Here is a 17,220-nt window from a genome sequence, read left to right as displayed (position 1 = left end):
CTGGCCACCATAGTTACAGTAAGACTTAGCAGCCAGGGAATATTCGTGAGTGACCGAAGACTGCTCTTCACCCGGGAGGTCGCTAGTTAGTTCCTCTGACCCGCCCCAGCGAATGGCAGCTTGCAGTCCGCATGACGATGTCACCCAGAGAGCGGTGGCTAGCGGCCCTCTCTCTCCTCGCGCCGGCGTAGCTCCAAGGTGCGGCCCGCCCCGCCACAGCTATAGCGCGTCCTTGCAGCGGAGGTTGGTAGTAGTTTCAGCAGGCCGGTTGGCCACCAAATTCATCACCAGAATCTCGTCGAGGTTGGTGTACAACGTAAACAATCGTTACTCACTCGGATTCTAAACATATACATAGTGGCGACAAGACTACTCTGCATTTGAGCCTCCAGGCTACACCCCTGACGTATTTTCTCTATAGTTACAACGTCAGGTTCATTCAGCCCTCGTCGGTCCCTACACACAGTTCAATAGGTGCACTTCTATCTGCAATGTATCGGTTCTTTACAGCACGTCAGTTCCCTGTGCTGCCCTGAGTTCATCACACTTGTGTAGAGCGCCCACCGTGCCTTGCCTTCACTCCTATGTGCGGTGTCATAAACGTGCGCACCAGAATTATTTGCTAAATATCAACGTTACCCGCGAAAGCGGTCTGATGTGACAGTCGGTATCTTGACTACCATCTTACAGCCACAGCTGCACGAAATTTAGAAGAATTCTCAAAAAAAACGCACCTGCACGTGGCTTGTTTTTGTGGCGCAGCAACACAAATCTACAGGCTAGAATCGTGACAGAAGTGCTTTTGATCCCTTACCTATTACTGGAGAATTTGCATGTGCCCTTGCATCGTTAGTTCCTTTGCAATACATTCCACGATGCATTCAAAAAGTTTCTCTTGGTGTTCAGTTACACCTTAGGTTTCGGAACGATGGCAGACTGCCACACTTTAGAATAGAAGCATTTACAGGAAAGTGAATCGGTCATGAATTTTCGAAGTACTGGACTCCACAATATCCGGACATTAATCCACTAGAGTCTAATTTCGTGTGTATGTGTGTGTGAGGGGAGCGGGAAGCGAAATTTAACAAAAGTTGATGCAGACGTGTTGTGTATGGTCCAGCAATATATGATACAGCTAGTTGTATAGTCTTTGCAAATGCAAGGTAGCTGAATAACTTTCCTAAAGTGAAATTTGTTCTTGGGTCTACGTGCCAGCACTGTAAAGATAATCCTGGACGATGGATGTCTAGAATGGAAATATAATATCTAACATAATATGCTATTTAGTGTCCTCTACGTACTGCGTTTCTTTACCTCATTGGATACCCTCGATTTTATTGTGTGCACTACTATTTTCAACCGTTTTTAATTGTATCATAGACAAAGCAAAGCATACGTTTTGTATGTAAGAAGTATGTGTTACGTCTTTATGTTAAAAAGAAAAACACAACATACCACAATAGGAGGTGTCAACTGGATACTGTTTGATGCTTTAACTGAAAAAGAATGTTTGGCGTAAACTCAACTTGAACATCATTGAGTCTGAGTCTCCGATTCCCACGGCATTTTCTCGTCTCACTGAGCTAACGGGAGAGCGCCACCTCAGCCCAGAATTAGTGCTACTTGTTCTTAGCCCCGCTGCATGCAGTAACAGCATTATCAGAGCCTCATTTTCTGAACTGAATTTCTGTTAACCAGTGAGTCGGACTAAGGTTAGGTATATACACTTTTGTCTTGAACTGGGATGAGCAATCAAATGCCTACCGTGACGTGCGGCATTTTTTCTTCATCGTGTATACTGTTGGCTACTCCTATCAAACAAATTACCTGTTTTGTGGCCATTTGGGATTTACATTTAATTTTAGTGCTGATTATGATTAATTTATGGTCTCCTTAATCGAACTGACAATAATTTTCTTACCCGTCTCGATTTATCTTTCTGTATGTGGATATAACACTATTTTGTATCATTAATATGCCATTATGCTTTTTTCCTCGAATAACTGATGTACATAGGGATCTGACGACAGCTGAGCGTGTCACCAAAGCTGGATGCATTCCAAAAAAGAGATTTAAACACAAGACTTCTGGTATTACCATAAATTCTCATACTCGTAAGTTCATGTTTCTCTACTCAAAGAATAATTGAACGGGTTGTACCAGACTATAATCGACTAAAAAAAAAAAAAAAAAAAAAAAAGCAGTTTTCGGTAATCAATATTGGAATGTAAGACCGTGGTTACTAATAGATCATTGAACTTTCATATGTGTGAATAACAGTAATGTAACCGCTTAATCGTCTTGTGAGATAGGACGAATCTTGTCTGGTTTCCCGTGGAACTACACCGAAGGGAGCAGCAAAAGAAGATACTAATCCATGGCACAATCTCAAATGCAAACAGATGAGTAGCAAGATCAACATCGACGATGTTGCAAATTGTGTAATATATTCGTCCTCCAAATACGACTCTGTGAAAGGAACAATGTTTACTATTTCATGTCATAATACTTTAAATTACGGTAGTACTCAGTGTTGATGTACGCATAAAGAATTTAACGATAATCTTATCCTCTCATTCCTATATCAGTGAAAGATAATCACAATTCCCTCTGAAATAAAATATAAAATATAATTTGGCAATGTGAAAGAAAAACACAAGAAGAAAAACATTACCTTTTATTCAGAAAGTACAACCACAATGGCGATAGCCTTACTTACCTGGTAAAAAATTTCTGTTAATACGTATATCGTGTTAACGCGATTCAGGATATTGTTTACCATTGTTAGCGATCGCATACGATTCCGTTAGTGCTGTGAATGCATAATTTCATCTCTCTGTCGTTCTTCGCCTCTACTCGCTGGTTATAAGACTATAAAACTAAAATATAATAAGTTTTAATTCCCATTATATTGTTTTCGTTTCTTTCTTTGGCGTATTAAATTGGCATATCTATTACCAAAATTCATTGTTTCACTGAGTACCCTTGAGGTCATCGAAGCCGCAAGTAATTTACAGTGTTTTAATGAACAAACACGGAAACATAAATTAAAAACTGTTCTAGCATGAGGCATCATTATAATTGCAGAAATGCTGCATTCAAATGAAGAAAGGAAATTTATACAGCGCTCGTATTGACCCCAGCGCCCGTTAGTGAAAAGCTACACATAAATTTCGATGTTCTGTAAATATAAAACTGAACTGATCATGTCTAGATAAAACTTTCTTTGACGGAGAAAGTCATATGGTTTAAAACTAACAGTCATGAAAACAAAGGACTCTTTTTTACAGTTGACTTCTCTGGTACTAGGGAGGTTAAAATTGAAAGTATTTTTTCTTTCAATAAAAGACGTTACTAATTAAAATTCAAAAGTCAGAGTATATTAATAGGGAAATCATGTCATCCAATTGAATTAATAGTTATTGTGCAAAATGGCTTTGCACTTGATAAGGCGGCATGTATGTCTCCTAATTTTTCATTGTGTTAACAATGCAGGTTGCCCTACTACGCGTCGTGCATATTACTCGATTCCATAACGCATTTGCAACCCTCTGCCTATCGAGGGCTACGTACTGTAGCGTGTGACAAGGCGATGTGTGACGTAACCGTGACAGAGCTCGAGATACTCCTTGTTGTATTCCTCCAAGAAACCGAAAAGACGAATCGAAGAGTTCTTGCACAGATGGAGCTACCTTTTCTTCATCAAGACAACAACGCAGCATGCACAAGCGCTGCGACATGTGCAACAACCCGACACCTTGTACACGAGGCCACAGAGCATCTTCCATACACCCCGACTATGCCCCATCCGCCCGTCATCTCGTTCCAAAACACGAAGAGAACTTTTAGTGGGTTTCACTTTGATAGTGATGAAGCGGTGAAAGTAGAAGTATTGTGTTGGCCCCTTCAACTAAGTCAAACATTCTACAGTGAGCGTATCAGAAACTGTTCTTCGTTTGGATAAACATCGTGACACGAAGAACAAGGGTGTAGATTGTTAATAAAGTTTATTTTATTCAAGAAGCGTTATAAATTATGACATATAAAAATTAAGAGACATTACTTTTCAGTAAGCACTTCTACTTACGCTTCAATTGAGAAGATCTACTAATTGAGACGGTACACGGTCACTTTTACTACTTCGATAATGTGAACCCGCATCTTAGAGTAATATTTCAAAGTTTACTTTGCATAATAACTTGCAATAAATCCATATAGAACCGTGAGATATGACATCATTTCCTCTGGATTACAAATGTTTCACGTATTTCTCAGAGCAGGTAAGGACCAGCCGTGGCGTCAGTCGTGATTCTTTGCTGTGGCCGCCGGTGTCCATGTGGCAGTCAGTGTGTTACGATTGGAACTGGATATTGGGATTATAATGGGTCAGCGTGAATAATGGATGAAATGCACTTGGTGATATTAATAATGAGCATTTGTTTGTCAGTAGCCGGCCGCTGTGGCCATGCGGTTAAAGGCGCTACAGTCTGGAACAGCGTGACCGCTACGGTCGCAGGTTCGAATCCTGCCTGGGGAATGGATGTGTGTGATGTCCTTAGGTTAGTTAGGTTTAAGTAGTTTTATGTTCTAGGGGACTGATGACCTTAGAAGTTATGTCCCATAGTGCTCAGAGCCATTTGAACCATTTTTGGTTTGTCAGTATTTACGTGAACCTGTAGGTAGAGAAATATCTCTTGCTGGTTAAGTGTAAGAGTAGACGTCACGAAACTACACTTTTATTGCGTCAGCATACAACTATTACAGAAACAACAGAAAGATAAAACGAATACAAATGCAATGTTTTTAATACTGATCTTTACAGAAATGAAATTTACCGCATGTCGTGAAGTAATCAGAAGCTGACACAGAATAGGATGTGTGGATTCCATTGTTTATGTTTAAATAAATTTGTCAAGTTCTGACACTCTTGCAGTTTCTTGGCTTCTCTGGAGACAGCAGATGTCTTCAGTCAGCAGGTCAGCCATTTAGTCTCCACTCCCTCGCAGACGATTCAAGCTGAGGCAACGGACTGGCAATACTCCTAGTTCCTGGGACAATCTGACAGGTATGGTTTACACTGACTCTTTGGTTTCACCACGTAAACTGCAACGAAGAGAAATGCGCTTTACTAAAGATAGGAAGTACAAAAATAACATAGCAGTTTAATTTTACTAGTGATAAGACAACGCTAAGCCTTCACCTTTTTTACATAGTGCGAATTTCACTCTCAGCATTGTGACAAGATTATGTTATGATCGTGTATGAGAGATAATGTGGAGTCACACAGGGTGCTATTCACAGGGTTATTATCCCTACTGGTACTATAGCAGACAGTTGGAAGATTGACGACGCGAATAAACCTGACTTATAGCGTATTTCGAAAGTTTAAGGATGTCACTAGAATCACATTCCTCTAGGAGGGTAATGCTCCTGGCGTGCGAAGCATTCAGTAAGCAACACATGTATCCTGTGACGAGGCAAATGACGAGAACCTTAGGGACCTCGGTTTACTTTGCTGAGAACTGATCTGGCGACCCCTGAGTTTGTGATTTGGAAATGGTCAGAACTGCCGTTCCCCAGTAACCGTAAAACTTTGTCGCACGTCAGCGATTTCATTGGAAAGCTGCGCCGCACGAGACCATCTTAAGCCTGGAACAATCCAACGTAACTGGAAGAAATGTGTTTACTCTGTCCTTTGTGTACACGTCAACAACGGTATTCCGCCGTCCGAACGTTCGCCCAACCACTTGTAACAACCCGATTGTAGAACCCATAACGAACACCGTTTTGTTGCAAAAAGGAATAGAAAAGTCAGTTATCTTGACAGTGATGACAGCTACTGACACCATTATTTACTCTCTTCGCAGTTTGATAAACAACCATTTTATGTAAATATTAATGCTTCTCATAAAGAAAGAAGTGAATGAAAGAATATCATATGATACTAAACAGAAACCGTAAGGAAACAATTGAAGAAACTATTATTTACGAAGGTTAAATCTCAGACCATAAATTCACCAAAGATAACATTTATCCTAGAAAAGGGATGGAGCCGCATCAAGCTCTAAGTTCGCTGTGACTACAATGTAACTCGGCAATGGAGATGTTAGATTCAGTTCTCTCTTGTACTCTTGCAATAGTAGTACGCATCTTAAGCGTTACTAGATTGTTCTAAAACAGATCTGAAGATTAAAAGTTTTACGGTTGGAAGTATTAGTCAGAAGTCGGACAGAAGTAAAATCATCTCTCCCGTTTAGACAGATAACGGGGTAGATGTTGCTGATTTGTGATGGGACTTAGCCTTAGTGATACTTAACAGTCACGAACATCAGAAGACACACAAAGACGCTCTTCGCTGACATAAACTCAATTATTAGAGTTGAACAGGCAACAGATAAACGCAATCACGAAGAACTTACAGTTACACCGTGTTGTCAGAAGCTATCATCAAAGTCAGAACTTCGGATGCTAAACGACGATTTTACCCTGCAGAAACTCTGTATGAATTCTGTACCCTTATCCATCACAGAGAATGCCAAGTGTGGAGAGCGCAATATCACCAAAATGTTAATTGTTTTGAGACAGACCAAAAGTTTGTAGTAGTGAGACCTTTCATTTTCCCCAACTCTAGAAGATTCACATTTTGTTAGAGTTTGAAGAATTATTCTCTTGAAATTGCGCCTATTATACTCTGCACGATCCCTGTGAAGTTATGGGCTTCTGCTTTGTGCGAGATGAGAGGCAACTTTCTGTTTAATAATCGTCCGCAGTATTATTGCACCTGGGACTGGGGCATTTCGGTCGGATCATCATGAGTTTTAATTGTGATATTTTGCTAGGACACGATGAACAATTTCACAGTATACGTACAGCTGTCCTGAAAGCTCCGATAGAAGGTGCGTTTTCCTTAACCACTGTTCTTGATGACTGCAATGTATCAGCCTGCTTACAACAGTGGCCACGAAAAGACCAGCTAAATAATGTCGTGTTTGCGTAGTAACAAACTTACTACACATGTAGATTTTACCTCTAGTTTTGTAGACATGTCCATCTACAGATTCATTATTTACCTTTCATGTAACAGCTACTCTCGTGGTAACCAAATCACATGCAGGCACAATTTCTAATTCAGTTGAAATCTTAAGTAGTACTACCACAACGCCACTTCGCTATCCTTTTTTCTAGATACTTTGGTCTGGCCTAAGTAAAGTGGTTTAACCAGGTTCTTTTTTCAGTGTTCATTGAATCCTAATTACAATATGAGGCATGCTGCTATTTATAAATGCCTCAAATTTCGGACATTTTCAGCAATGGTTGTACTAGCGCACTGTGTCATCGTCTATAAGTAGCATATATTTCGTTCTGATATTACATTGTACATGTTAACTAAGTGAATGAGTGTGTGCCTTAATTTAATGCTAGCATGATTTTTCCGATTAGATGTAGTCCAGAACGTTCACTTATCACTGCCCATGTTCACCTAATCCTTCGTCTCTCCGTCAAGGCGTCGCTAAATTTTAAACTTCGAAGCCTATTTCTACATGTTCCTAAACGTATGACGGGTATTGTTTATACACACTAATCCACTTTTCGGCCTTCTACAGGGTACGACGAAAAGTGTACGTTAGCTATCGATTTACAGTGTTTAACTTAGTGTAGGTTTGTGTACAACGCTGCCAACACATTGACTGTGAAAATTAAGCACACGCTATGGACCGCGGTACAGATGGCAACTTCCGTCGCCTGTTAAAATGTCTTTTCGTAAAATGCTGAAACTATAGCCCATTTCGAACTTGACGTCGAGTTACACGACATAATCCTCGTAAAAGAATTCAAAGGTGTGTAGAGGTTAAAAACGTGCAGTAGTTTTGCGGGGAAAGAAAGTTAGTGTAAAAGGTGGACTAAATATGAGCAGCATAATTCCTCTGAATGGTTTTGTTGGAGAATGATGAAGAGATGTAATTTCGTAATTTCGGTAAGGGCAGTCACTGATCCTTGATGATTTAGTTTCATTCATGTTTTCACATTCACGGAAGAACCGTTGGCAAAATAAGATGCAAAACGGTCTAATGCTATCTTGTCAATCATGCACAGAAAATAGTAGTATTTGAATTAACTTACCTTTCGGTAGCTGGTTGTAGCAAGAATACAGCTTCAGGGAATTAGCATACAAGTAGAACTTGTTGTCTGCTGCGACACAAATGGTATCATCGTCATCTTCCGTGTAGGACGACCTTCCCAGAAATATATTCTCAGCCGTGATATTGCCGGTGCTTAGTTCCTCATTCCCGATGCTGACGGTGGTCGTCCCTTCTTGTTGTCCGTAGACCTCCACCACTGCTACCAGTGCTGTAAAAGTCAATGATCGTAATCACAGATCTTTATTTCGCCTAATCGCTAATAGTGCAACTCTCCCACTTAGCACTGCAACACTACTGTGTGCTATATTTGCACCATCTGCTAGCGTGACAACACTGAGGTATAGTGCAACTCTAAAGACTCTTACCACGAACTCTGCCACGTGCTAAACATATGTCCGCCATATGGTAATGATACTGATGTTGTCTGGTAGTGTGGTTCTGAGACCGACAGTGTCTTCGACGTACATGAAAACCATATGGCTACATTCAGGGAAGCTACAGTAAGAGAATACCGGATATTTCTGACATTTATGTAGAATATATGAAGATGTACTGCATCTCGAAAGCATGCACACTTGTTTGCAAGTACAACAGATAGGACGGAAATATCACCACTAATTTGTAATTATTCCTAATTATCATTAACTTATCATATCTACTCATGATTAAGAGAATTCTGATATGTTGAACTCTATAGTGAACTGTAATTATTTACGAACTGGGGAATATTTTGTGTTTAATCGATGACAGGGGACGTTTTTACTGACTGTCCGACCTTAATAAACAAGTTGGAAATTACTAACACTAAAATACACAATCACGCATACTTTATTGCCTTTAATAATTTTTGTTACTTCGTTTCATTCTTAAGCAATATTCGTAGGATGACCATGTGAGTTATCTCACTGTCCTAAAAAATTATCCGTTCATTGTTGTATTAGCATCTTGATGTTAGCTACATCAATTCTTCAGGAGACTAACATTTTTTACCACTTTTAAATACTTATTTTAATGCGTCTTGTATTTGCTTACATTCGCATTCCTCAGTGATGCTTCGGTAATTTTTGGGCAAACATAATTTTTTGACGGGGAAAGAAAGCAGTCATGTAGGCTCGACCCTACAATATCAACCCAATATTACAAAGAGCGCTCAAATGTCGTAAGTGCCTAATATCATCTCATGCATTATTTGAACTCCATAAGAGTAGTACCAATACATCGCAGCATGTACGTCACTCTAATCGTTAGTAACTTGAACTATCAAACGATAATTGCGTTTGGCACAGGAGACACATGGCCTAGGAGAATCTGGCAGTTGTAATCCGTTCGACGAAAGTAGAATACTCTTGCCACTCCAGCTGGTAGCGACAATGGCATAAGTGCAGTAGTACGATTGCCCCGAGTAATTTATCCCTTGTTCTGAGTGTACCCTACTAAAATTACATACTTTCATTGAATTATACCAAGTGCTCTCCTGGCTATAAGCTAAATGCTGCAATTGGAAATCATTCCCCATAAGGTTGGTATTGGAATCCAACGGTAATTGGCTATGATGTATATGACAGAAAAATGGGTCATTTCTTGAACAGTCCGCTCGTCCCAGAAAATAAAAAAGAAAGAATCAACAGTGACATAGACACTACGCTCATGTCGGACAAGTTCTCGCATTTAACTTCGTGCTCCAATATACAAATGCAGTGGTCCTCCAAGTTCTTGTTGGATTGTTATTATCTCACAACTAAATTGACAATAGTAGTACTTTACTCAATTATGTTTGCGAATGTTTCCCTTTCTAGTAAGGTTCTGCCCCACTAAAAGTTAGCCAGATATTTTGCTGAAAAAGTTGGGCTTTTCATTGGTTCTGACATCAAACAGCCCGCTCTACCGTTTGTAGTAAGGAATGAAGAGTATTGAAGGTGCTGGAAGCAATTCTCTTTACGATCATGTAGCTGATGTTTCACTGAAAAGCACAAATATCTCCAAGTGGATGACTCTCTAACAGTCTTTCACTCCTCATCAAGATAAAGAACGTAACCCGTTAAAACATTGTTCCTGTTACGTCTCCTCAAAATCACTTGCTTGAGAAGATTAATAGGTACCATTAGCTTTTGTCTGTTTTTATGTTGCACTCAAATTAAATTTAGGGGCAAAGAAGTTACAGCCTTGCATGGAAAGTCTCACTTAACTTCTTGTGATGTTCCACATATTGTACGATTGAGGCATCACAGCTCTTTTACTATTTACGTTAAGACCAATTTACTAGTACTTACACGGTTCCGTCACAGTAATGTGACCACCGCCTTTGTTCGGCATCAGCACGAGATAATCACTGACTGACGGTAGGGTGCAACATTAACAGTGGAGGCTGTATAAAGCGTGCCAGGCCGCCGCGGCGGACAGTGCAGTCTTTGTCATAATGCGGAAACAAAACTATTTATCTGACGTCCAAAAGGGTATGACAATTGCCTTTCGGGCCAAGGGTGGATGCACGCCTGAGTTTGTAAACTGTTCAAGTGACCCCCTGCTTAAAGTGTACTGCGTATGGCAAAACTGCACTATCCAAAACCGACAGCATGACCAGTGGGGCAGCATGGACCATAGATGACAGGAGTGACAGGCAGCTGCGGAGATGTGAACGAATGAAACGGCATACAACAGTTGGGGAAAAGATGACCCTGATGAACCAAAGGGTTACCAACAGTGTCTGCTCAACAATCATCAAGCGTAAGCAAAGGGTTACCAACAGTGTCTGCTCAACAATCATCAAGCGAAAGTCGGTATTTTCCGGCGTCTACTGCAGGTGCCAGATTCGTACGCTCACGTCGACAGCTGTTCATTGGCGACGAAGGCTTGATATTGCTGTCCAGTATCTTAACTGGACCTGTTTTGAGCGGCTATTTTTAGGCGAAAGATGTTTTATGCTGGATCGGGTATAAGGCGGGTGGCGTGTACGGTGTGAAACGACTCAATGCAAACAACCTGCAATGAGTGAGGGAGTGCTATGGTCTGGGAATGTCTTCGTGTCGGTGATTCTTCATAATAGATGCCATAATTGATCCAAACTAATATGCGTCTGTGCTTTGTGACCCTGTCTACCCCTCCATACTGTTTAATGTTCTTCATCTGCCAAGAAGACAATGCATCCTTTCACTGCTGGATCTGTAGTTTGCTCTTAATATGACTGGACATGTTTCCTTCTGTTCTTTGGAATGAGCTCTCAATATGGTAACTATAGGGCTCTTGTACTTCTCTTTATACTCTGTGATCTAGTTATGTGTTTCCAGTAATTGAAGTTTGTTTTTATTATGCAGCAGGTTTTTTGTACACTTGTTGTCAGTTTCACTACGTTGTTTCCTAAAAATAATGTAAGAGTTTTTTCATTGGACTCGCTTTCATCCATAGCGTCAATAATGTGGCCCCTATTTGACTTTCTAATTGTTTCATGATTCTCCCTCTGTTTTTTTGTTCATGCTAATTATTGTTTAACATTGTTTTTTATGCGCCTCCTCGTACATATCTTTTACCTTCCTTTAATCCCATTGATAGTAGTGTGTTTAGTTAGTGACTTGTAGCGCATTTTTCATTGCTGTCCATTACGGCAGTACCTCTTACGTTTGTAAGTCCCTCATATAGTTTTTAAAGAAACTTCTGAAATGAAACACATGAGAAAATTTTTCAGTCAGCACACCAAAACATTTCATAGAGGCAACGAAGAACGTGACGTCTTGTGTTACAATTCAGTGTACACAACCAAACACTGAGAATGCAGTGTTACGCACGAGTCAATCTCTGTATTGTGAAGGCGGCATGATATGCCTAAGTAGATATTCCAAAAATATTATCCTAAAAAGCAGAACCTACATTTCAAGATTTACATTTTCTGGTTTTTTAATTACAATGAGGACTTGAACAGACGACCGCGTGAGAAGAATCGTTCAAAATCACACACACAGAGACATGATCTAAAACTTATGTTGCTTCCTGCAACACTCTAAATTGACTGCTGTCCTAAGTCAGCAAAACGTATATGGTGCGGTACCTTTTTTGTTGCATAAATAAGGCTGGAGTCGTCTTTTCACCATTCCTTCAAGAAGTTTTGAATGTGCATTCCAGTATGTATCACATTTTAGCGACATGCTTTTTTACTTCTCAAGTGTAAAAGGTTAGCAACACCAGTCACAAGCTCTCAAAATTCATATAGTTATTAAATGATTAAAACTGGTGACACAGGCTGGATTTGTATGAGACCGTTCTGGACAATATTTCTGACAAATTCCATAAGCTCATTTCATTCCATTTCTCGCAAGTACCTCCAGCATTTTAGTTACAGAAGCGACTAATAGGGAAATCTCTTACATGACCTGGTAACAGACCCAAAGTTCGCGAATCATTTGTTATGAATGAGAAGTTCAGTGATCTTTGGTCTGATACAAATTCAACGGCTTCTGGTGAAAAGAATGTTAATGGAGATAGCAAAGCATTCGACCTCAGCAATTTAACTGCAGCGTATATGAGCTGTCAAGGTCGAATGTTCAGCTCCTTTAATGACGAGGGTGTGAAGCACAAAATGGGTAATTCTACGAGTATTTGCAAACGGTATCTTAGACCTGTATGTGCCTTAAAAGGTTCCAGAGAAATGCAAAGACCCGTCACAGTTAGAGTGATACGTTACTAAGTTTCTGTCAACACAATAAGAGCTTCAATATACGTTTAAAAGACTTCGGAGCCTTGTTAAAAGCAAAACCTGAAAGCAGCCATGAGATTTAAATTAAACAGTCACTAGCTGATCTGACAAAAAATCTTAACATGTATTGGTACAGTATACACATCTATTTCACTTCTTAAGTCACTCTCGGCAAATCAAGGAGAGTAGGTCGAAGTACTGATTTCGCTTTTTCGAAACTGTTTCACCGCGGAAGGTGGATTCGCTGAGTAGACTCAAAAGACCTACCTAGTCGACATTGACGTAATTGATCAAGCAATATAAACTAAAACGACTCAGTAGTGGAAAGGTATCTGGATGTGAGAAAATGTCTTCAAAGTCCTATATACAACTTTCTCCCCTTCCAGCAGAAGTTAATCGTAGGTCGAAAGTGCGACAAACGATTCCAAGCAACTCGAAAAAAGCACACATGATTGAATGCCTAACTCGTTGTCGTTGCAGAACCCGTTTTATACCCTCGGATGACGACCGCTTTGGAGGAATGTAGTGTCCTCCGTAAGAAACCAAATTCATGCAGCAAACTCAAGTCTTATGGTACTCATTAACGCGGAATCACAGTATGGGCAATGGCGCCACATCGAAGCCTCGATCCTTGAATTATTCCGAACAACATACTATACACTTCCGAAATGTCATTTAGTGGACAATGTACGAGGATACCGGATAGCCTGCCGCCGTGGCCGAGCGGTTCTATGCGCTTCAGTCCGGAACCGCGCGACTGCTACAATCGCAGGTTCGAATCCTGCCTCGGGCGTCGATGTGTGTGATCTCCTTAGGTTAGTTAGGTGTAAGTAGTTCTAAGTTCTAGGGGACTGATGACCTAAGATGTTAAGTACCATAGTGCTCAGAGGCATTTGAACCATTTTGAATACCCGATATCAGACCTGATTTATGATTTTATTCGGTAATTCACTTCAGAAATAATTCAACAGAACTCTCATAATGGATCAAAAGTGATAGTCCGAAAGAAGCTGTGATGTGTCTATAACTGTTCACAATATACACAGTGTAGAAGTATTCCATAGTCTGGGAGGTGGTAGTTTGGAAGAAAACACAAGCAAAATATCCAGAAGACATGAGCTCTAAGATCCATACTTTTAGAGCTATGTGTACTTGGTGATACTGTAAACCGTATTCACAGTTCATTGCAAGTGCAGCAGATACCTTAATTCTAACAGAACCGGTGCGTATTTTGAGCAACTTACGAAAAACATTGTCGTCTTTTCCCTGTAATTGCCAGAAAATTGAAGCCTGCTGTTTCAAAAGGAAAACACCAAACTCCATTTTGATCACAAATGCAGGTCTATGTAATAGCTTGTAAAACTACGACACAGTACCACACGTATTTTCCAGCTGCTTAATTTCATAAGTTTAAAATCATTTTTGAAACTGTATGTACTTGAGAATTCCATCGTAAATGAGATTGTAATATATGCTGGAAGAATAAATAACAAATAAATAAAGTTGTAGTAAATACTCTGGCAATATCAGGGATGTTATATTTGTATGAAACATGTCATACATTTGATGTCACGATAATATCGCAAGCGTAAGAACGCGCGGAGTGCTGCGTTGCGTACAATGTGCGTTGTTGTACAGACGTGTGTCTTTGGGCAGAAATGACAAATTGTGCGAGAAATGGTGTTGTAATAAGTGGGAAGGTAAGATATAAGTGAAGGACCACGTGTATGTGAGTAGTACATGGTCCAAGAAAGTATTTAGCATTAACGAAAAAAGCAGTATGGGCCAAGTTTATTCAAGCTTATCGCTAATCAAAAAGAGGCTACTGTCTATACTGATTATCATATTAAGCATTACATCGTACTGAAAGCAACTCATCGCAAAGTAAGATCCATATAGTAGTTTTATAATTGTGGTATACGCATGTCAGTAGAATAGTAGCTCTCTTGGAAAAGTAGTGTTGTCTTGTCACACCAGTCTATACTGACCCAACGCGTTAACCATCAACGTAGTCGTATCCTCTCATCATAACTTCCGAGAAAGTCACAAGTGAAGAATATGGTTAAAAGAAAAAAGGATCCGTTAAATTGACAACTCATTTTGAATCAAGTGGTCATTGTAATAGAAAGCTGTACTAACCACGGTTCTGTATGGTGCAGCACTGCTATGGTAACGCAGACAATCAGTTGAAACGAAAAGTGATATAAGCGCAATACACGTTTGAGTGACAAAAGTAAACTGGCTATTTTGTAGCCTAAGCAATTTTTTCTGATTTTATGTTGTGTTCTGTAAATGACATATTTCTAAACAACATTAGTAGTGGCAATAGGTTGTTGCCATGAAGGAAAGATTCTACGGCACTATTCGAATAGTATCTGATAAAGAATTAATTGCTTCCGGTCACAACTAAATATTTTCAAAGAGACAGCGTCATCGTGGTTTGTGTGACGCATTACAGTTTCTATGCAGTATTGCTGGTCGCAATTAAAATATTTATTAAAATAATTTGATCACAGATTAACATCTTTTGTGTTTATTTTACGCGTGTTTTTTACATCTAACCTCGCGCAGGGGTTTCTGTTAATTTACCGCATTACCTTTGATGTCCAGTATTTGCGTGAATTCAGTGTCATTAGCTATTTACCAAATGTAGCTTTCAATCGTTTTGGAGATGGGAAACCTTTTATTCTGATTTCTAAATTCGTTCAGACAACCTCCCACGGTAAGGCTGCAGCACGTTGCCTTCCTTTTTTTATTTATTTTTTGCTTTTCTATCGTTGTTGTCCACAGCAAACACTCATGCAGTAGCGATAGGGTTGTCGCTGTCAAAATTCCGTCGATAAGCATCGATCTTCGATTTAGACGCTTTGTTCATCTTTATTCTGCAACAGTTTTATACACAGGAGAGTATACGTGAGTAATATGTTATGATACAACAAGAATGTAATGTGGTCGCACTGGATTACTCAGTTGCTTACTGCACTCTGATGATGATTCGATTCAGCAAACAGCTTACAGTAGACGAGATAAGCTTCATAATAGTGAAGATTACGAAGTGCTCATTCTAAATAAGAAATGCATTATAAAGTCTATTGGATTTTTTTTTTGTTTCGGTAATACAACCATCTTTCAAAACATTGAAAAATGCTTTTGCACCCTCTACGTAAATGATCCTTTGGTACCGACGAAACCTCTACAACATATCTCACGGACGGAACTGATGTCTGTAGCAAGGTTCTGCGTTAAAACACTGTAGGGAAGTGGAAACCTGCAGAAGATCGATTATTGTTTGAGGCGCTGGTAGTTGAAATTGAACGTAATTAAGAATAAAGCACTGCGCATAAACACGTGAAAAAACCCACAACACTTCATTTACACTATTGGCGAAAATTCACTGAAACCAGGAAATACCTAGGAGTAATTGCCCGAAGAGACCTCAAGTGGAACGACCAAATAAAACTGGCTGCAGCAAAAGCAGTTGCGAGTGTGAGAGTTATTGGAAACTTCTTAATGAAATGAAATTCATCCACGAATGAGATGGTTCTCAAAGCACAATGTCTGTAGGTTCCTGTGTACTTCTCGTCCGACTTGAATCGATAGGACAGACTGAGAAGATAGAGAAGACGAAGAATGATTCTTTTGTTTAGTAAGTGCGGGGGCTTTACGAATATGCTGAACGAGCTCAACCTCCTCATCGTCAAACTGATATCTCAAACTGTAACAAGATTTTTACGGCTGTACCTACAATATATACATATTGTACTTATTTACGTGATATTGGTTATCAGCTTTTATCTGTAATTTTGTTATCTGTAATTTTGTAAAATATTTGTATGATTATCTTTGCATCTGTTATCTCGATACTCGCTACGATTCCTAGTTTGCTTCTCATGGGTGTATAAGAACTAGTCAGCCAAACTGTACATTTGTAATTGCTTGGGTCTTACTCTCAAATCATTCAAACTTTTCATATAGGCAACACAAACACCTTTCGTCAACTATCTATGAAGTACCATTGCTCGCGAGCAAAGGATATCAAAAAATCTTCTTAGAACACTCCCTACCCTTTAAGGTGTTTTCCATTCCGAACTTTACGTCACCAATTGCTGTAATAAAATGTACTTCCTCGACTCTAGAAATAGCTTTTCACACGGATTAATACATGAGAAATCACCTAAAATGGAGGTAAGATAAAGATGTTTATCGTGAATGAAAGTTTATAAATTCTGTCAATACTTACCAGCAACAAGCAACAGAGCAGCTTTCATTGTACTCGACAGGACTATAACTGCTCCCTGCGATATATTTTCGTTTATATATATTTAGACACACGATGGCATCATTGAATGTTTTCCTTAAGTTTCCTTCTGATTTTCCGTTCCGTGAACTGTGGTT

The 17,220-nt window shown here is 39.6% G+C and overlaps 1 protein-coding gene across 1 annotated transcript; it reads right to left on the bottom strand.

The window, feature by feature from the left end:
- Positions 1–4,720: 4,720 nt before the first annotated feature.
- On the bottom strand, positions 4,721–17,121 carry LOC124596314. Its single transcript, XM_047135415.1, has 3 exons — positions 17,066–17,121; positions 8,122–8,349; positions 4,721–5,103 (listed from the first exon to the last, which is right to left on the bottom strand). The coding sequence occupies exons 1-3, from the start codon at positions 17,091–17,093 to the stop codon at positions 5,042–5,044; spliced, it is 318 nt and encodes a 105-aa protein (XP_046991371.1). The 5' UTR covers positions 17,094–17,121; the 3' UTR covers positions 4,721–5,041.
- Between the last annotated feature and the right edge of the window lie 99 nt (positions 17,122–17,220).

This window comes from Schistocerca americana, chromosome 2, assembly GCF_021461395.2.
Source record: "Schistocerca americana isolate TAMUIC-IGC-003095 chromosome 2, iqSchAmer2.1, whole genome shotgun sequence".
In the NCBI taxonomy this organism is placed as follows: domain Eukaryota; kingdom Metazoa; phylum Arthropoda; class Insecta; order Orthoptera; family Acrididae; genus Schistocerca; species Schistocerca americana.
This window is presented reverse-complemented; position numbering and strand designations above follow the sequence as displayed.